The sequence below is a fragment of the Peromyscus leucopus genome, chromosome 16_21, assembly GCF_004664715.2.
Source record: "Peromyscus leucopus breed LL Stock chromosome 16_21, UCI_PerLeu_2.1, whole genome shotgun sequence".
Taxonomy (NCBI): domain Eukaryota; kingdom Metazoa; phylum Chordata; class Mammalia; order Rodentia; family Cricetidae; genus Peromyscus; species Peromyscus leucopus.
The window spans coordinates 13,820,339-13,842,317 of record NC_051084.1 but is presented as its reverse complement, the minus strand read 5'-3'; the positions used below and the strand labels follow the sequence as shown (position 1 = coordinate 13,842,317).

Here is a 21,979-nt window from a genome sequence, read left to right as displayed (position 1 = left end):
ATCCCAAATTTAAATCTTACCTGTGAATGATAAAATTACCTGTTGCTCAGCAAGGAACCCAAGACCATCAAGCTGTCCTCCATCAGAGTGATAATTTCTCCGGACTCCGTCCCTTTGAGCAGGAGCTCCCCTTTCCCCTTAAACGCTGCAAAACTCAGGTTTTGGTTGGTCCAGTTCTCAATCACCTGCGTCAGCTTGGCTTCGATATCCTTCTCCTTAATGGCAGATATGCAGATATCCTTCAAGGAAGAGGGGAGAGCCATGGCGTTCTCAGCTGCAACTCACGTGCACCAGAAAAAATCACAGCACTTGTAGCAGCGAAGGGACCAGAGGCCGCCTTTGCTCAGTGAGTTAACTCGTAGCTGAGAAAGCCGAAGTTCCCATGCTGCGGGTTCCCATTGGGACCAATGGAGAAAACTCTAGAGAGGGCAGACAGGTGAGAGGGCTCAGCAGCTAAAGGCGCTTGCAGCCAAGCCTGACGATGGCAGCCCAAGCTCCTGGAGCTACCTGGTGGAAGGAAAGAACCAATCCTGGAAGTTGTTCTGTGACTTCCCCATGCTCACCATGGACACACACACAATAATATATATACCTCAAAACACACAATAAAGTATGGGAAAACTACAATGCCATTTTAAATTTTCAACTCAAAATAGACTTAGTAAAAAAAAAAAAAATCATTGACTTAAAAATTTGGAAAAGCATCCTGAGGAATTCACCAAGAACATCATATACAAATACCATAAACTTTGTTTTTCTTGAAGTACACCTTTTCACTGGTGTACTTCAGAAACCCTGTACATCTTAGTCTACATGATTAACGCTTTTCAAATTCCTCACAACTGCCTTATTCTTAGTGGCCCAAGCATATGCCCACAATTCTGACTGACCAGCTCTGTGTCTCTAACATGTTGTCTATCCCTTATGGGAGTGGCACATTTTCCAACTTTACCTTCCACTATTCCTCAACAAACATAACAAACACACTATCTAGACAAGCTCTTTTGAAAGAGTAAATAAAAGTTCAAGCTCTCCTTTTGCAAGAAATATAGAGGGCAAAACAACGTTTAAGAATCAAGAAATCAAGGCTGGGCATGGTGGCACACTTGGAAGGGAGAAGCAGGTGGAACTTCGTGAGTTTGAGGCCAGCCTGGTCTACATAATGAGTTCCAGGATAGCCAGAGCTACATAAGTGAGACCCTAATCTCAAAATACACAAACACATTAATCAAAAAAACAAAAAAAAACGCTGGTGCTGGAGAGATGGCGAGGAGGGTAAAAGCAGGTACTGCTCTTGCAGAGGACCCGAGTTCAGGCCCCAGAACCCACATTACATGGGTCACAACTGCCTGTGACTCCAGCTCCAGGGAATCTGATGTCCTCTTCTATTCTATGTGAGCACTGGCAATCATGTGTGCACACCCACATACAGACATCCATATATACACATGTATAAGATAAATCTTAAACAACAATTCAAAAATCTGTGTAAGCCATGCAGGAAGGGAAGCCGGGCGCAGGCTCTCTCTTAGGTTGATGCTACGACGAAGAGCAGCAGATGACGAAAGAGTGGTTGCTGCAGGCAGGAAGGGGGACGGGAGACAGGAGCCCGACTGTCACACAGCAGAGCGAGGGGACCATTCTTCACAATGACATTGTGTATCTAATGAAGAACCAGAAAAGGGGGACTCGAAGGCCGCACACACAAGGAAATGACAGAGAGAGATAGACACATGAAGTGCCCTGTCCTGACCATGCCACATTCTATACATGCATTGAATCCTCACTCTCTGTTCCACAGATACCTGCAATGACGTGTTAAAAGTAAAGATAAAATAAACGTCCGAGCCAGAAAGATGGCTCAGTGGTTCACTCCACCCGCACCAGGCAGCTCAGAACCACCTCTCACTCCAGCTCCAGGGGAATCTGACGCCCTCTTCTGGTTTCTACAGACACTTACGCCCAAGTGCACATACCCACACAGAGCCCATCACATGCGAACACATAATTAAAAAATCAAATGTTCGCTTGAGAAAGTCTCAGAAAAGAAAAAGACAACATTCCTTAATGGCCCATTCTCAGTGATACCTCATTCTCTTACCCACCTCAATGTCATCCTTATTCTTCAGGAGCGGTGCTTCCATGATATTTCTCAGACAAAACGAATCTGATTCCACGTCGAACGGGGTGCCTGTGAGCTCGGAGATGCGGTCCCAGTGTCTCTGCTTCATCGCTTTATTGGTCATCATTTCCAGGAGAGGACACGACTCACTGAAATCGTCAATTCTCTTCTTGAGGTCCAGAAAAGCCTGCCAGTCTTTCAAGCCTTTGGGAAGTTTCCGACATCTTTCAGGAAGAAAAAGGGGGGAAAGGTTCTCACCTGCGCGGTTGTTGTTTTGTTGGTTTTGGTTTTGAAGAAAGGTGGGGTTCCCCCCCTCCTTTGGAAAAAGCGTTATGAACAGACAGCAATGAAATAGTGTGAAGCATCTTTCTTTGTGGAATATTCCTTTACTCTGTGTAGCAATATGTCGCTGTGAGGGGTTAAATAAAGAAGCTAAATGGCCAATAGCTGGACAGGATAAGGTTAGGTGGGACAGCCAGGCTAAAGACACTGGGAAGGAGAAGGGCGGAGTAGGAGGAGTCCCCTGCCTGGCATGGAGAGGAAACAGGAGGTGCAAGATGAGAGAGAGGTAACGCCATGTGGCAGAATGTGGATTAATAGAAGTGGGTTAATTTAAATTGTAAGAGTGAGTGACTAATAAGCCTGAGCTATCGGCCGAGGATTTATAATTAATACTAAGTCTCTGTGTCAGTTATTTGGGAACCGGTAGGCAGGAAAGAAAAGTTTGCCTACATCTTTTCTTCTAATTTTTATTTTATGTGTATGAGTGTTTTGCTTGCATGTATGTCTCTGTACTACTTGTGTACCTCGTGTCCAGGAAGGCCAGAAGAGGATATCGGATCCCCTGGAACTGGAAGATGGTTGTAAGCTATCATGTGCGTGCTTGGAATAGAACCCAGGTCCTTTGGAAGAACAGCTAGTGCATTTGATTGCTGAGTCAACTCTCCAGCCCCTGAAATACCTCTTTTTAAGATTTATTTTTAATTATGCGGAGGTGTCTATATGTGGGCATGTGTGCACCATACACATGCAGTGCCCAGGGAGATGAGAAGAGGGTGCCATGTAGTTGGGAATTACAAGTGGTTCTGAGCCACGCAATATGGTTGCCAGAAACTGAACTCAGGTCCTCTGAAAGAGCAAGAAGCACTCTTAACCCCTGAGCCGTCTCTCCAGCCTCAGCTTGTAAATCATCTAACAGGGGCCTTGTAAGATAAACACTATAAGAAAGCCAGCTCATGTGACCAAGGCTCACCTATTCTGGAACTCTTGAAGCTCCGCATTGATCTTTTCAATGTCCACATCTCCCCAAAGTATTTCATAATAACCACTGATGCTGCCCATGACAGTATCATACAGTCCATACAGCTTCTGAAGCAAGTTGAGTTCTTTCCTGAGGAACAAAATCATGGTGTGTTAAGTCTCTCAACACAAGATGCACACAGCAACGGTGGCTTCCAATACACAGTCTTTGTTCAAGTCCCTTCCATAAGGTCAAGGCCCACAGCATCCAATATCACAGAGTCACTCAGCATTAACAAATGCTTTGATTATTTTGTGAAGGATGAATCTGGACTCTTTTCTAATGCTAAGCCACATTCTACAATGTTAGTTACCTTGTTTGGTTGTTGTTCTGTGTTTGAGTTTATTTTGGAGACAGGGTTTCACTATGTAGCTCTAGCTGTCCTGGAACTCACTCTGTAGAACAGGTTGGCCTTGAACTCACAGAGATCTCCCTGCCTCTGCCTCCCGAGTGCTAGGATTAAAGGGAGTGCACCACTATGCCTGGCACATGGACCATTTTTATAGTGACATTTTATTTTATTTAAAAATTATGTCACATTTATTTTTAAGTGTGTGTGTGTGTGTGTGTGTGTGTGTGTGTGTGTGTGTGTGTATACATTTACCATAGCATGTGTGTGGAGATCAGAGGACAACTTATGTGACTTCAAGAAAACCTGTCTCAGGGAAAAAAAAAAAAAGGTCCCTGAGTCAGATGGCTATATGCCTGCTATATTGGATGGAGATTACCATGTTGACCAAGAGTGTAAGTAAGAATTACTCAATGCTCGTGTAAAAGAGAGAATTTTCTAGAACCCTACCTTACAGCCTAATTCAATAAGCCATAGATGAGAACCAGATGCCTGCCATTCTAACATACCTGGTGAATGGGTCATACTCAGAGATGGGTGTGTTAGGAGAATAAAAGCATCTACCCTAAACAGCGGATTCACTCATCTGTCTTATCATTTGCCTATCTCCTGATGAAAGTCGACAGCCAAGACTCTAAAAGCACTGTTGCAATGCCCCACCCCCTCCCAGTGCCGGGGATCGAACCCAGGGCCTCACACATGCTAGGCCAGAGCTCTACCCCTGAGCCATGCCCCAGTCTTAACACTGCTTCTGAGAAAAGATTCTATTAACTGCATCTTGTTTAAATCCCAGATACATTGCTTAAAATCAAGCAAATTATTTAACCACTAATTTCAGTACAATCCATGTCGGCAGAGCACCCTTGATGTAAATGTAGTCAGAAGAGAAATCAAGCATTAGGATCAAAACTGCAGTACCTGTGATTCACTCATACTGTCCAAAATTGACAAAAAGAGAAAGTAAGTCATGAGCTAACTTTAGGCAAGACCAGAAGAATTACAGCAACGGACTCTCCACCCTCTCCAGAACACTTTCTTTTATATATGGATATTACTTTTCTGTTGATGTGACAAGGTACTCTGGCAAAAGAACCTCCAGAAAGGAAGGGGTTTTTTTGTGTGTGTTTGTTTGTTTGTTGATTTTAGCTCGCAGTTTGAGGTTACTGTCCTCCAGAGAGAGAAAGGTGAGGCAGCTGGTCACAGGGCATCCACAGTCAAAAAGAAGGAAGTGATGAGTGCCAAAGCTCAGTCTTAGGACCCCAGCCTAGGGAATGAGGCTGCCCGGAGTGAGAGGGTCTTCCCACTTCAGTCAACCTGACAATTCCCCATGGGCATGGCCTGGGGGTCCCTCTCCCAAGTGATTCTAGAGGCCATCAAGTTGACAGCTGAAAGGAGCCATCACAGAGACTATGTATGCATCTAACAAGTCAGACATATTAGGTATAAGGGGAATATTCAGGTGCATCCTGAGCTATGTCTTCTGCATATGGGCAGTGTTTATTGATTTACATGGAACACTCGTACATTTGCAGAACTCACCTGATTTTATGCAAAACTTCATAGTCTGTCACTGGTAATCCGAAAAGTTGTTCCCCAGATGAGTATGTAACAAATTTCCTCCATAGATCATCAAAATTGGCCTATAACAAAGATTTTAAAGTTTTACTGACATGGAATTAATTCAGATCCCATTAAAGTATAATTTATTATAATTGAGAGAAAGGGTAATACACAGGGAAGAAGGATTTGTGGGGCAAATTTATTCTTATCCAAGTCACCAGAGGAAGGCAGAGCGCTTCAGAAAGTTACTTTCAAGCATTCTATACGCATCTATTTTATATTAAATTCATTCGTTAATGAACTAAGTGGTCTCCAGAAATGCCATATTTCAAATCCCCGTCTGCACATTTGAAAGTAATAAAATGGTATCTTAAAAATCTGTAATTCAGGCTTTTTCACTACTTTAGACTAGCAATCTCTCTCTCCCCCAGGACTCAAAAGTGAAAAAAGCATTAGCAAAATAGAGCCAGCCTGTTTTCTCTTTAGGCAAGAGAGAGCCCATAAAGTGACAGATTCAATAGTAACACCAAGGGCAACACACATCTTTTCCTTTCTTAAGACTTATTTTTAACTACGTGTGTGCATGTATACCTGTGTATGTGTAGTGCCCATGGAAGCCAGAAGAGAACAACAGATTTCCCCAGAGCTGGAGTCACAGGTGGTTGTGAGCCACCTGAAGTGGGTCCTGGGAACCAAACTCAGGCCCTCTGTACGAGCAGTAAGAGGTCTTAACTCCTGAGCCATCTCTCAAGCACCCTCATTTTTAAAATATTTTTAATTAAAAATTGATTAGCATACACTTACTTGACTGGTAAAATATGAACCATATTCAAGGCATGGATACAACAGTAGTGATCTAACTGTTACAATATAAGCACTCCACACAAGTCCCATGGAATTCCCTTCTCCACCGAGTGAACATCTCCCTAAATGCCCCCACTTACTTCTCACTGTTGAGCCTGTACACAAACTGTAAATTCTCCTTCCCCTGTCTAACTCTGATTGTTCCTCCACAATGCATCTGAGATGCCTCTTCTTCCAGGGAGCCTTCTCTGCCTGTCCCAGTAGTTCCCATCTGGGCTGGGAAATCCCGTAGCCCTGCTTCCAAATCCCAAGTTTCCATAACTAGATGACGGCACTCACAGTGTGGCTTCAGAATCGTGTTCTCTAGCTCCTGTGTCCCCGTCAGATTTTAGCAGCTTAGAGATAACAACCATGCCTAACCGAATCTCTGCTTTATTTTTATTTTATGTGTACAAGTGTTTGTCTGTATGCACATATGGACACTGTATGTGCAGTGCCTAAAGTAGACAGAAGAAGCCATTGGACACCCTGGAACTGGAATTACAGATGGTTTTGAGTCACTGTATGGGTGCTAGGAACCAAACACAGGTCCCTGCAGGAGCAGCAAGTGCTCTTAACCACTGAGTCATCTCTCCAACCATCATCCCCCTTCAGTGGTTGAGAGTACAGAAGGGACAGGAAATATAAAAGTATTCCATAGTCACTGTAGGAAATAGGGTTTGTAAAAGAGAGGAACATAAACAGAGAACAGAATTCCTTAGGGCTTGTGGAGGGCAAATTCATTGAGCACTCCATGAATTTAAAGAACGTCATCCAAATGGACGTGTTATGCTTCTCAGGATGTTCTCAGTAATCTGGGTACAGAAAAGGATAATGAATGATTGGTCTGACCCAAGGAATATTACATAGTCTGGACCATGGAAGCTTTAGAGTATGCATATAACAAGGAAGATTGACGCTGAGAATAAAAGGTAAGCAGCAAAGTGACCACCCAACATTCAAACTCTTATGCTGATAAAATATATTGTACTACCAATTTTCTTCACTTTATATATCAACAGAGATGCTAAGAAATAGGACAAAGTATTAAGTTCACAGTCAAGGAACCATTTTCTAACAATACTGAGATTCTGTGTACAGCCTGGAGAGAGAAGGAGGGAGGGAGGGAAGGAGGGAGGGACAAATAACACTGTTTAGAAGATTAGACTGCAAGGCTGGGTATAGTAGCCAAAACTAGTAATCCCAGCATTGGGGAGGTGGAGGCAGATCTCTGGGGCTTGGTGGCAAGCCTAGTCTATTTGGTAAGTTCCAGGCCATTGAGAGACCCTATCTCAAAAGAAAAAGAAAAGAAAGAAAAGAAAAAAAAAGTCAATAATGCCAAGGAACAACACCAAGGTTGTCCTCTGGCCACTATGTGCCTGCATACATGGGTACATATGTGTATATGAACACACACACAATTAGACTGCAACTAAAATTTATGTGTATTTTAAACATTAATTTTTCTATTATAAGCTAAAACATAACATTTCCTCTAAAACCACATTTTAAAATACAGCCTTGTCAGTGTGACAGAAGAAACTGTTTTTACCTGGAATATCTGCAGCCTGTTGCTAGCTTCTTGGGGTGGAGTATTTGGAACCATGGGTCCTTCCTGTAAGAAATAATATTATCTCCATTCTTACTCCTGATCAATATATGTGTCAGCTTACTGGTTCTATGTAGAACTCACTTTATTTTTTAAGAAGATTTAAATCATGTGCGTGCGTGCGTGCGTGTGCGTGTGTGCGTGTGTGTGTGTGTGTGTGTGTATGTGTGTGTATCTGGGTGTGTGTGTGTGTGTATCTGGGTGCGTGTGTGTGTGTGTGTGTGTGTGTGTGTGTGTGTGTATCTGGGTGCGTGCATGTGTGTGTGTGTGTGTGTGTGTGTGTGTGTGTGTGTGTGTATGTGTGTGTGTCTGGGGGTGGGCAGTAATGTACACATGACCACAGGTACCCTCAGAGGCCAGAAGAGGGCATCAGATGCCCTGTAGCTGGAGTATAGGCATTGTGAGCTGCCCAGCATGGATGCTTATTTCCAAACTCCACTCCTCATGACTGAGCAGTAAGTACTCTTTACGACACGGGTACTGGGAATCAAAGCCCATCCTCTGCAAGAGCGGCCGGTATGACTGCTCAGCCCCCCCCTCCTCCCCTCCATCAGAAATTCTGTAAGAATCCTATCCCTGAAACAGGACAAAACCTGACCCTTCATTCCTTCCACACCCTTCTAGATCACTGCTTATTTCAACAGTCAAATCTGCTTTCTTTCTCTATAACGTCCGCTCGCTCAGAGGAACAGTCAGTCCCTTTATGGATAGTTGTAAATATGCAGATTGGGTCATTAACACCCAATTTACCTACTTCTCAAGATGAGTCCCTCTTTATGTCACATATCACAGACACTGTAACACGCAGCCTGCCACGTTTAAATTACCGTCTCATAGGCTTCTGTGAAGTTTATAACGTCCTCACGGAAAACTTCCACCGACTCAAGCAGATTGCTTTTAAACTTGGGTTGCACTTGAACAAGTTCATCTTGTACGGAAACCTAGAATCAAAAGGAATATTCAGGGTGAGGGTCTGAGTGATGTATTAAAGATGAAAACTATAATTCCTCTCTAGCAAGTTTATGTGCCATAGACTGCTCACTTGTTATAATACACATGAATGACCCAGATACACTTAGAGGGCACTGAAGTCTCTCTGCTTTGTGATTTAAGAGAACTGTTACACCACAGATAAAAATTAACTCAAGGGCTGGAGAGATGGCTCAGAGGTTAAGAGCACCAGCTGCTCTTCCAGAGGTCCTGAGTTCAATTCCCAGCAACTACATGGTGGCTCACAACCATCTGTAATGAGATCTGGTGCCCTCTTCTGGCTTACAGGAATACATGCAGGCAGCACAGCATATACATAATAAATGAATATATCTTAAAAATAGTTAACCCAAAAAGCATCAGAGACCTAAATGTAAAGACTAAAATTCTAAAACTAAGAAAACATAGATTCTGTATAACTGGATCCGTCAATGATTTCCTCCATATGATATGAAATTACAGACAACAAAAGAAAAAAACTGGATTGATTAGGTTTTAATTAAAATAAAATAAAATAAAACCACTGGTGTACTTCAAAAGATGCCACCAAGAAGGTGAAATAATTGGAGCTGGGGATATAACTCAGAGACAGAACTCCACTGAGCATGGATGAAGGCGCCTGAGTTTGATTATTCCCAGCATCACCAATCAATAAAGTAAAAAGTCTATCCTCAGAACGAGAGAGAAAATATTTACAAGTCATCTATGAGATAAGGAACCCAGAATATATTAAAAACTCATAAAACTTAACAATAAGAAAGAAAAGCTCAATTAAAACAAGCAAACAAGCAGCAGCTTTATATGCATGTATCTCTGGTGATATACAAACGGCCAATAAAGCGGTCACAGGACGGATGCTTAATGTCGTTAGCAACTGAAGAAAAATGAAGTGCCTGGGGCACTGTGGATGAACCTTGAAAATGAATGCTAAGTTAAAGATTCTTCACACGGGCCCACGTAGCATATAATTCCATCTGCATTAAATATTCAGAAAAGATAAATCCACGGACACAGAAAGTGCTCCAGGGCTGAGGTGAAGCAGAGAACGAGGAGCAGTTGCTAGCAGGCACAGGGTTTCTTTGGGGGATAATGAATCTGTTCTAGAATGAGGTCACGGTGGTTTTCATACAATTTTGTGGATATACTAGAAAGAAATGGCTCGTCTTCCGTGTGCAGGTTGTATATCAATAAACTTATTACAAGTGATGGTTTTAAAAGTTCAGCATGTGTTTTCCTGGAAGCCATGACATGATGGAAAGACAGAATTAAGCGTGTGCTTACAGCTTTGCTCTGCAGCTTGTTGAAGGAGTATCTCAAGGTGTCGACGCCCTCCGACTCTTCTTTGGTTACCTCCACTTCAAATCTGTTTAAAATGCCATAGGCTTCCTGCAAAGCAGAGGCAGAGAGCAGGAACACCTCAGAAGAAGTCATGTACGCACCGGAAGCTTGGAAGACATGCTGAAAACACGGCATCTCCGAGGAGGAGAGGGAATTCCACTAGCATGCTTTCCCCAATTAAAGCTGTGGAGAAGCCTTTAGATGCTCACCAGCTTCCACAACGCTTACTCAGAATAATCCCAGACTCGGACACCCTCACTTCACTATCAGCTAGGTCATCCTGGTGGAGATGCAGGCAGATCACAAGGAGAACTTCCATCTTAGGCAATATACCCTTAGAGCTATTTTCTGTCTTTCTCCTCCTTGATCTGGGAACACTACCTATGAGACGGTGTCCCTTACAGTAAGACGGGGGTTAACGATGTAAGGAATGGAGAGAAATGATGATGTGTGTGCCTACCCAGGAGAAAAGAAATTAAAATGAGTCAAAGGGTGGATTATCAGTTGGATTTACTGAAAGAATGTCGGCGGAAGAAGTTAAGTGTATGATAATTTATTAAATAGTGAGAGGTAGAGAGTCAGCATCCCAAACTCCCACATATTATGATCTTTAAGGTAGCAAATGATGTGAACCGTTAGTTACCAAAGAGACGGAAACTCTAAATGGGCTCAGGAAGCAAACAGTATTGGCAAACATTGGGTTCTCTGGTGGTGAAGTGAGAAATGTCCCCCACAGGCTAAGGTATTTGAGAATGCTTGGTGCCCAGTTGGTGACACCGTTTAGGGAAGTTTAGAACACACAGTCTTGCTGGAGGAAGTATGTCACTTAGGGAGGGATCTGAGAGCTTAAAGCTCTCCCCTCCCTCCAGTTCTCTCTCTCTCCTCTCTCTCCTCTCTCTCTCTCCTCTCTCTCTCTCTCTCTCTCTCTCTCTCTCTCTCTCTCTCTCTCTCTCTCTCTCTCTGCTTTATGCTTGTGTTTGATGATATGAACACTCAGCTGCCTGTTACCGCCACCGTGCCCGCTGCTTGACGTCACACCCCCCTGCCATGATGGACTCTTAGCCCTCTGGAACGGTGAACCAAAATAGACTCCTCCTCAGTCGCTTTCAGTCATGGTGCATTTCCACGGCCACAGAATGGTAACTAACACGGGTACCAAGAGGAGGCAGGGAGAGCGCCAATTCCCCATACACTGCAAGCTACATGCGAATATGCTGCTGGGGGGAATATAAGACGCGGGGAACGAGAGTGATTCCCGTTATCACTAAGAGTCAAAAGGATTATATATTCTAAATACTGTTAGTTAATAAGACACTTGTGACAGATGAAACAATGACATCACCAATGAGCTCTAGGACCAAGGTAATGGATGTGTAAGCCTGGAAGCCAATAAGTCTGTCCTAAGCCACTGAGAATTTGCACTCTGGTGATTTACCACTGCTGAAATAGGGAAAGACTATAGTACTTTTCCTAACATTCTCTCCTGTTCATCTAAACTCCGGCAGGTGACTACTGAGTCTACATGAGGTCTTACTATTCTCCTACCCATGGCATGTGTATGCTCATAAGACAGACCAACAACTGGTTTCTAGGAAGCCAAAGATATTTGGAGAACTGACACCTAACAAAGTAAAATTAATATTAAAGAGTGTAGTCAATACCTCCCATAAATTGTTGGTATTGGTATCAAATACTGAACATTGTCAAGCCCAATAAAGCATGGTAATATTCCTCTGTATATGATCTGTGTTGAAGTCATTAGAATTCCCCCAAAGATATCAATACCAGAAAAGACTATTCCAGCTACTAGATGAAGAAATGTATTACAGAATCACTTTTTAAAAGCTTGCTTCCATTTTTAAACAGCATTTCGGGAAAGCAAGATGCAATCATTTCTTACTTCAATGGGCCCCAAAGTCATGTCCATTTGAATTTCATTCTCCCGAATGCAAGACAGAGCTTCCATGGCGAATCTAACATCATCTAAGTCACGGATGGGTCTGGACAACTTTTTCAAGTATTCATTGATAAATGTTATCATGTCTGACATTTTCTTTTTGTATTCTTCATTCAAATATCGGCAGAGCAGCATCTTCCAGGCCTTGGCCTCGATTGATAAGGCTAACTTCATTGGCTCTGGGGAGGACAGGAAAGATGAAAACAGAACTCTGAAATGGTTTGCTGTGTGTCCTGTGAATCTCGCCATCTCAGCCGTCCTGCCCCATTCAGTATTCACTGACCACAAGTGGCTACTGGTCACCTGAAGCATGCCTAGCTTGTTAGAAATGCTGGAAAGTTACGAGATTTCAAAGAGTGCTCCTTCAAATCTGGCTGCAGGAGAAGGATGTGACAGACTGTGCGGCAGGGTTTCTAAATGGGTAGTGCTGCTGGGTGAGCCATGCTCTGCTCTGGACACCCTACCATCAGGCCATACTTGTCCCCTCCAGCTCCCTCTAGGGAAGCCCCTTTCTGTGGAATGAAATCCATCGCTTCTCCCAGCAAACCACGGCACTAGCTAGCCTTCTAGTCTACTCCCTGTGTTACCCCATGGTTAGAATATTTATACAACCTGACTCCACCCTGACTGACCATCCCAGCCCAATTCAGACCCATAAGAACCAATCTGAAGAGTCCTTTCGTTGGGATGGGAGTCAAGAGTAGTCTGTAAAGCAGAAAAAAAAAAAACCAGAGGGAAGAAGAAATGAGGAGTAGAAAGGGCATCCTTGGCCTCCTACTGTCCCCTGGTCCTAGTCCATTCTGAAAAGCCAGCAGCATCATGGATTTCGTGGTTTACACTTTTCATTTTAGTTTTTAAAGATCTTTTATTTTTAAGTTGTGTGTGTGTGTGTGTGTGTGTGTGTGTGTGTGTGTGTGTGTGTGTGTGTGTGTGTATGGGGGCAGAGTCATGCCCACAAAGGCCAGAAGAGAGCATTGGACCCTGTGAGCCACCTGGCATGGGTTCTTGGGAACCAAACTTGGGTCCTCGGCAAAAGCAGTATATCTTCTTAATCTGTGAACCATCACTTCAACCCCATAGCTTTATACTTTAACACAGCATAAACAGGTGTGGTTGCTCATATCTAAACCCCAACACTCAGACCATAGAGGCAGGCTGGGCAGTGGTGATGCACACCTTTAATCCCAGCACTTGGGAGGCAGAGGCAGGTGGATCTCAGAGGCCAGCCTGGTCTACAAAGTGAGTTCCAGGACAGCCAGGGTTGTTACACAACGAAACCCTGTCTCAACAAAAAACTGGAGGAGGAGGAGGAGGAGGAGGAGGAGGAGGAGGAGGAGGAAGAGAAGGAGGAGGATCACGAGTTCAGGGTCATCTTCAGCTATATATTCAGTTTGGGGCTAGCCTGAACTAAATGAGACTCTGCCTTAGGAAAAAATAAAAGAAAAAAGGGGGGTAAAAGAATATGAATGGCCTAGAACTACTTGGCATTTACCATATTATACCAAAGCTGCTTGCTGAGTCAAATACCATTTCATGGATCATATCCTGATATTCCTTCCATCCAAAGTAAAATATCGTTACCTTGTAAAATACAGATACTACTTTAAGTAATTCTTAGACTCAAGACCAGACTACAAGAGTAGTCTGGCCACAATCCCTGCATCAGCCCTCCGCCTCTTACAGATGCCACCATTGTGTGTCCCTAGCTGCCAGATTTCCAGGGGCCCAGGTTTCTCAGCTACAGAGGTGAGTTTGTGTCAAAGCAGGTATCGATGGGCATGCATCCTGTTCCCCACCCTTTCCCCATCCCCTGCCTTGGAATCAGATAGCCTGGCTGCGACCTGTGCTACGAAACCTCCCCCATCCTCAGAGGGCTATAAGAAGGGACCTCAATTCTGCCATGGGCCCTGATTCCTCCCCAGAGGCCCCACCATGCTGCTGTCTGTCTGTCTGTCTGTCCGTCTGTCCATGGCGTTAATAACTAACTCCTTACCCCAACTATCCATCTCAGTGTCCCCCTTGACCCCGCATCTGTGACCTGCCAGAACCATGGGTGACGTTACCCGTGTGCAATTCAAGGGCTCCCACAACAATGATGGGCTTCAGCTCGTCGATCTCCTGCTCAAACGTGGCGTAGTGGAGGATTTCCGACCTGATCTCAGTCAGGGATGGGTTGTTGGCCAAAAACTCCTGTCAGGTAAGGCGACAGTTAATGCTCCCTTCAGCCCTCTGGAGGCTAACACACACACTTCTAACAGCTGAGCTGGAAGTCTGCAATTGCTCTATAACGGGATTACCCGGACCGGGAGGGGGATGGGACCCTAAGGCTCTCTGCTAGGAAGCAGCGTTTATTTGAACCAGCTGAAACTGGTTCCATGGATTCACATCTACAGGCTGAGCCCTGAGCACAGCAGGGAGTAGGGAGTAGTATTATATATATATATATATATATATATATATATATATATATATATATATATATATATATTATATATATTCCCATTATCCCCAGTAGCTTCATTCTGCCCCCACCCCATCTCCACACATACACCACACACACACACACACACACACACACACACACACACACACACACACACTACCCTTCCTTAGTTCCCTTTATAGTCTAGCCCTCTGCTCCCTTACACGACAACATACATTCTGGTCCAAGTTACAGGGTAGTCCAGTCATACCTGTGCGCGTAGACACTGACTGTGCCACACTGCCTTCCCTTTGTTCCGGGAGGCCCTAACCGCAGCTCAGACCCTTTTATACACTTGTCCATGCCAGGAGCCAATGGCTTGGACAAGAACAAGATGTCCTGGTAGGCCCTAGGATAACAAGTCTGCATGAAGGCGTTACACGGGACACCGGCACGGGTTAGTCTGGGTGTGGTAGAGACCCTTGTGTCTCTACCATGCATGGCTGTCCTCTGTGTTCAAGCCGGGTCAGCTTGCAAAAGATCATCACCGATGGGCTTAACTGTTGGCTGTTGACCTTCCCTCACAGAAGGAGAGGGCAGCAAGGGTCATGGGACCCTCACCAAGCATCCAGTCACTTCCCACCCAACTGAATGCATGTCTGCCCTAACGGTCCATGCTGCTGACGGCCTCTTGGAAGGGCTAGAGAGCATGTGACAGAAAGGTCTAAAGGAAGGGGGCCCGTGTACACAGCCCACGGGAAAGGTATCATCCATGCTAGCGCAGTCCTCTCACAGGGCAGCTATTTTAGGGCTGGCCATTCATGCTCTGTAGGTAGAGAAACTCATTTGTTCCCCAGGGGAACTCCGGGGGAAGTGAACTTCGGTTTGCCATTAGGACTTCATGAGGAAGCAGGTATAAGCAGCCTGGCCTGCCAGAGTCTCACTGTGGTCAACCTGCCTCAGGGCATCACTGTGAGCCTAGCTTGATGCTTGGCATCTCTGAGTTCCTGCCCTCTGTTCAGAGTTCTCTCACAATCCACAGAAGCTTCATTCTGCCCCTACCCCCACCCCATCTCCACACACACACACACACACACACACACACACACACACACACACACACACCTCTCAAGGGTCAGAGACAAACCCAAACCACCCCATCAGTGGAAAGACACCTTCACTTTCACATCCCGGTCCTCGGTCCACAGGGTCTTGTACTTCTGGAAGTCCTGCAGGGCCTCGTTGGCCGCCTTCCGGAGGGAATTCACAGAGGAGGAGAGGAGGAGGACCAGCTTGGAGATATCTTTGTGCTCCGCCACCCCAGGGTAGAAATTCTTCAGCTTCCTGGCGGGGATGATTTCTTCGAATGACCCTGAAAGCAGACGTTTCCAATGTAGACAGCATCTATATTTAACTCAAAGGGATTATCAACTGTCATAGGGACAGGGGTCTTTAAAAAAAAATAATAATAATACGTGTGTGTGGTCGGGGGTTGGTTTGGTTACATATTAACTCACTGACTTGAAAGCCAAGATGACAACAGGGAGGCGTCAGCTCTCTCTTCCCACCACATCGTTCCCAAGATGGAGACCAGGCTGTCAAACATGGCGGCCTGTGCTTTTACCCATGGAGCCGTCTCACCAGCTCCAAAACTCCTATTGTTTAGTGTGTGTGTGTGTGTGTGTGTGTGTGTCTATGTGTGTGTATGTGTGTATGTGTGTGTATGTGTTTGTACATGTGTGTGTATGTGTTTGTACATGTGTGTGTATGTGTGTATGTATGTGTGTGTATGTGTGCGTGTGTGTGTGTGTTTGTACATGTGTGTGTATATGTGTGTACATGTGTGTATGTGTGTATGTGTGTGTATGTGTGCGTGTGTGTGTATGTGTGTATGTGTGTGTATGTGTTTGTACATGTGTGTGTATGTGTGCGTGTGTGTGTGTGTATGTGTGCGTGTGTGTGTATGTGTGTGTGTATGTGTGTATGTGTGTGCATGTGTGTATGTGTGTGTATGTGTGTGTGTGCATGTGTGTGTATGTGTGTGTGCATGTGTGTATGTGCGTGTGCATGTGTGTGTGTGTGTGTGTGTGTGTGTGTGTATGTGTGTGTGTGTGTGTCTTCTCAGGTATGCCATACTGCAGAGGTCAGCGATTAGCATGTGGGAGTCAGTTCTCTCCTCCACCGTGTGGAAGACTCCGGCCGGAGACTGGACTCGGACGGTAGTGTCAGGCTGGGCAGCCAGGGTCTTCCCTTGTTGAGCCATCTCACTGCCCCTCCCCTCTTTCCTTTGGAGACAGGCTCTCATAATAGCCCAGGCTGGTCTTGAACTTGCAATGTAGCTAAAGAGGTCCTTGACCCTGTCTGCTCCTCTTACAGCTATCTCCCTCTTGAGTGCTAGGACGATGGGTGGGTGGGTGCCACCAAGACTGGCTATTGGCTTTTGATTGGCCCATGCAGTAATTAAAAAACAAACCAACAGGGGGAAAAAAACATAAACCAGTTTCTGACAATAAAAAGCATGAGCCTTCGTGTGAAATTACAGACTCCCCGTTTCTCCCTTGAAACAGCACACCACGGGATTAGGGGCCCAGGTTCCTGCATCGGAACAACAGCTTGGTTGACTGGAACGATGGTGCTTACCCAGTCGCCTGTAATCCCATTTGCTCTGTTACTGAACTAGATTTACGCAAAAGAAAGCACAAGGCGCGGGCCTAATCTGATTAGCTAGCTGACTGAGGTGGTGGCACGCACTGGTAGGTCCGTGTTCTGTGTTCCTGAGAAGTTCGCTGTCTAAAAGACCACATTTACGGCTGAAGAGGGGCTGTAGCGGTTTAGAGTGAGCTGGGCTCCGTTCTAGTCAGCCATCTATGTGGTGGCTCACAACCGTTCAACACTCCAGTTCTAGGGAACTCGGTGCCCTTTTCTGATCTCAGTAGGCACCAGGCACACATGGGGTGCAAACAGACGTGCAGGAAAAACACTTGCACGCATAAAATAAACCTAAAAACAGTAAGACCCTATCTGCTTCTTCCTTCATATTTTGAGACATTTGTTAGCAATCGGGGGCTATTACCCATCATGCAGCTGTGGAAGGCACAATGGTTTATGAGGAGAGCACATAGGACTCGGAAAGGAGAATCGGCGCTGGGGTTTCTTTTCACCCTTTGCCTTTCAAGATGGCTACAAAACCGTGATAAAACTACAAACCTTTGTCCACCTAGGACCAAAAACTAGAAAGAACTGACTGTGTGCGTCTACGGGCTAACTGGGCGTTGCAATTTCCTTACTGTCTTCCCTCTTCAGCAGCTTCCCCGTGCTTGGGTGGTTTTGATCCGTCCCGCTGCGAGAGGCACTGTTAGGAATCGACTTGATCCGTCTGACCTGCTGCTGTCCCCAGTGGGCCACGCCTCTGCTGACCTCCAGGGTAAACTGGATCATGCGGTTGATGGCTTGCTGAATGTCGTCCAGGCTGGGAACCATTACCTGCGGGAAGCAGCAGCCTGTGCGTGATCCTGTGGGCACAAACAGCCCTCCCCGCCGCCTCTGATTCTAGTCATCCAACTCCCCACGAGCAGTCAGAGCCTGTGGCAGGCTGCTTTCAGGTGAGGGCTGTGCCAGGAGGTACGGCAGACAGCCAGCACCCTGGAGATTTCCCAGTTCTACCCACTGCCGCTGGCCAAAAGGGTCCAGGAATCCACATCAGCAGACCAAAGTCACAGGACGAGCCAAAGTACTGTGATTCCTTTGGCTTCTTTGAAACGTGTCAAAGCTGTTACAAAGCTCTCCTCTAGGAGGTCAGACAGTGGGTGTGGTGTCAGGAGGGTCACAGGCGGTTCCTGGTGGCACCTAGACGACCCTGTGTGGTTTGGGGTTCCTGGCTGGGCTGCCATTGGAAAACACAGGAACTTCACAACACTGTGTGCAGCTTCCCTTCACGCTGGGATATTCAACGGGGCTCCTCATGATGCTGGAGTCGGAACAGGGACGGTTGCTAAGGTGATTTTATTTTGATGTTTTCTGTTTGCTAACTGACAGAACATACCATGAGCCGTTTACAAGCAGGGTGGATGTGTGCATGTGTAAGTGTTGCTAGGGATCAAACCCAGTGCCCCTCTATACACTAAGCAAATGTTCTACCCCTGAGCTACACCTCAGCTCAAAGGTTTTAATAAAAGACATAAATGATGACATTTTTATTCTTAGTCAAGTCTAGGGGAAGTAAAGGTACATGCTCAGGGATGAAGAAAGTGTACCTCTTGCATGGGTCCCAAGCTCAGTTCCCAGGACCCATGCTGGGTGGCTCATAACCACCTGTAGGTCCAGCTTCAGAGGATCTGACACCCTCTTCTGGCCTCCATGGGTACTGTACTCATGTACGTGTATACACACACACACACACACACACACACACAAAGAAATGATAAACTTTTAAAGTAAAATAAAATAAAAACACCCAGAACCAAGGTCTTACTCTAAGTGAAAGTCTAGTTCTCATACAATTTTTTTAAATTTTATTTAACTTATTTTTGCAATGCTGGAGACCCAAAGCCTCACACTCTAAACACTCACCAGATACTGTGTTTTTAAAATACATTACCAAAATATCACCGTAAACAGGACTTACCACATTAGGAATTGCAAGATGCACTTCGGTTTTTATAAAGGAAATGATATCTTCCGACCGTTTTCGCCCATGGCTAGAATGAACAGACAATGAACGTTAACCTGAATTTCAGTTTCTAACACTGTACATTTCCATCCTAAAAATAAAGACCATCTTTAATCCTGGAAAAGCAAACCCCCTCCCGCACCCCCAGTCCCCGGAAGCTCAGGGGGCGTTAAGAAGAGGGGGCAGAAAGAATGTGCTGCGGAGTGCTGTGATCTGGACACGCGGTGAATCGCGCATCAATTAACTCTCCGCACCAATGGCTACCTGCACCAGACCTGCACGAGATCAAGCCGAAAACATCGGGCAGCATTACCCACTCGGCACTGGTAAGACCCACAGGGTAACCAATTAAAAAAAAAAAAAAGAGGACATGAAGGCAGGAAGGGGGGCGGGTGTTGGAAGAGCCTGGGGAGGGTGGGACTAGGTTGTTGGGGGAAGATATGATCAATATACAGTGTTTACATGTCTGAAATTGTGATAAAAATCAATAAACGGCACTGTACTTTTAAAATACTAAATAACACCAAGAGGAAGTTATTTATCATAGAACCATAAACTGCACAGAACTAAAACACACCAATTTGATATTCTCAGAAAGGAAAATGGTAATCACACATACATGTCCTAATATTTGAGCGCTGGGCTTCCGACGGTAACAACTAATCATACAATGTCACTAAATGGCATTCTTTTGAGAGACTGGGACAGACAGACTCGCAGGTAGGCAGACAGACAGAGGGAGGGGGCATGGCTAGGTAATAAAGGTGGTGACTTTCCAAAATGGCTGGAGTCTTCCTCACCCTCCCGACTGGAGACAAAAGCCTGCCAGCTCTAAACAAAGGCCTTGTAGGCTTTTGTCTCCCACCAGCAGACCCCCTGCTGATGGACTGGCCCAACAAAGCCAAGGTCGGATCAGGACATGTCACACAAAAGTGTGTGTGGTCAATCAACTGTCCCAGCTTCCTTCAAACTGGCCAGCCCTAAAGTTGGGGAGGAAAGCCCTTCAGAGGCTTTAGAATCCCCCAGCCCTCGGGAAGAGAATGGAGCTGCCAGCTTTCCTGGTGCCCTCTGCTTTACTGAGGTCTTTTTCTCGTCTGCTGTGTGCGTGTGTCTCCTCACCCTCGATAACCCTTCCTTATCCTGCTGATTCCGTCTGCGGCTATCTACAGTGCCTGTTACACACTAGAGCTTTTGTGCCTTTTAATTCTTTAATTAGCAGAGAAAACGAATCTGATTAAGACCCCCTAGACTGTATCAATTTGTTCTCAGGCTTGTAATAATGGAGGCTATCGCCAACAGAAACCATACTTTATGTCATTTATTTATTTTTATATTACTGGGGTTAAGACGAGGCCTTTGTGTATGCTAGGAAAATATTCTACTACTGAGCTACATCTCCAGTCTTCATTTTCTTCTTACTTTGAGACAGGGCTTCACCGAGTTGCCCAGGCTGATCCTGAACCTCTATGATTCTCCTGCCTTAACCTCCTAAGTACCTGGGATTATGAGTTTGTGCCAGACCCAGGCTCATACACTTTTTAATAGACACTCCTACATGACTAGACATGGGAGAAATACATTGTTGTGGTCCATTTTCAGTATGAGGTGTACTGACAGTCCATCCTGGCTGCAGGGAAGCAGGAGGTGCTAGGCCCCTGCCCTAGCTGGCAGCTGGAGACGGAGAGCTGGACAATTGCAGATATCCTATAACGGAGCCCACCATCAGAAAAGGGACAGCCCCAAGCCAAACACTGTTCATAAGCTACAGTTCTATGTCCTCAAACAACAGGGTGGTGGATGTGGGACAGGGACGAGTCCTGGCCGGTAGGGAGAGAAGACAGAAAATTTGGCAGTCCGGGGCTTTAAAAACTACTATCTTGGGCCAGCCCATTTTCGCCTTTTCTCTGTGCTGGCTCTGCAGACCGGTTTATTAACAACTGTTTTGTTTCCACTTGCCTCTGGAATTTGTTATTACCTTTTTTTCCCACAGACAAGAGATTCCAGTCAAAGCTTTCCAGAAACTGCTTTTTAAACAATGCCACTCGTGTATAGACACAGACACAGGGGCCCACACACAGAGATGAGAATTAGTCTGATGAGCGGCCTCTGCCTCGACACCCATTGCTCTCCTAGACAAGATTATTTGAAAAATGCAGACTTTCCGGTCTCTTTCTCCTTGTGAATGCAAGAAATGCTGTCATCGGGACAAAAAGACCTGTCTGTGTAGGAGCACCCATGGAGAGACGGGACCAAAAGAAAGATAAAGCCTTAAAGATAAAGTCCAAAAGCACACACTCAGTCCCCATTCTTCCAGTAAACAAAAGAGCACCAACTCTGTCTCCCTACGAGACCCAGTAAAACAGGAGGAGGCCGAGATACAAAGGACACAATCTGAGAGCCAGAGAAAGCTCCCCAAAAGGGCAAGCTGCCCAACCAAAAGGCATCAGATAAGCACCTCCACCTGCTTCAGAGACCAAGAGGGTAGCCACATATCCTTCTCATCCTTCTTCTCACTCCCTCCCCTGCCTCCTGCTTGCTGGCTGCAGACTCGGGCTGTGAAACTTCCCCCATCCTCAGAGAGCTATAAGAAGAAAGCCCTGCCTACTCCCTGGCCACACACCCCTCCACTCTCCCACCCCTCTACCCTTCTTCAGAGCCCCCTCCATGCTGTTTGTTGTCTGTCTGCCCATGGTGTTAATAATAATATATGAACGTTAATAATAATATACGATCAGTTCTGTTCATTTAGAAAATGCTAGTATAGCTACATAGCTTGGGATACATAAGACCCTGTCTCAAAAATAAACAAACAGGTAAATA

The 21,979-nt window shown here is 45.4% G+C and overlaps 1 protein-coding gene across 1 annotated transcript in view; it reads right to left on the bottom strand.

Annotated features, from left to right (window-relative positions):
- Nucleotides 1-21,979, bottom strand: part of Dnah8 (dynein axonemal heavy chain 8) — a 233,474-nt gene that overhangs the window by 156,264 nt on the left and 55,231 nt on the right. Inside the window, exons 24-35 of the mRNA XM_028885049.2 lie at nucleotides 19,115-19,187; nucleotides 17,778-17,973; nucleotides 15,666-15,862; nucleotides 14,132-14,258; nucleotides 12,012-12,247; nucleotides 10,055-10,159; nucleotides 8,611-8,724; nucleotides 7,727-7,789; nucleotides 5,311-5,411; nucleotides 3,375-3,512; nucleotides 2,106-2,346; nucleotides 40-239 (exon numbers count right to left, since the gene is read on the bottom strand). Coding sequence (XP_028740882.1) covers nucleotides 40-239; nucleotides 2,106-2,346; nucleotides 3,375-3,512; nucleotides 5,311-5,411; nucleotides 7,727-7,789; nucleotides 8,611-8,724; nucleotides 10,055-10,159; nucleotides 12,012-12,247; nucleotides 14,132-14,258; nucleotides 15,666-15,862; nucleotides 17,778-17,973; nucleotides 19,115-19,187 — 1,791 coding nt within the window. The remainder of the gene's footprint in view (nucleotides 1-39; nucleotides 240-2,105; nucleotides 2,347-3,374; nucleotides 3,513-5,310; nucleotides 5,412-7,726; nucleotides 7,790-8,610; nucleotides 8,725-10,054; nucleotides 10,160-12,011; nucleotides 12,248-14,131; nucleotides 14,259-15,665; nucleotides 15,863-17,777; nucleotides 17,974-19,114; nucleotides 19,188-21,979) is intronic.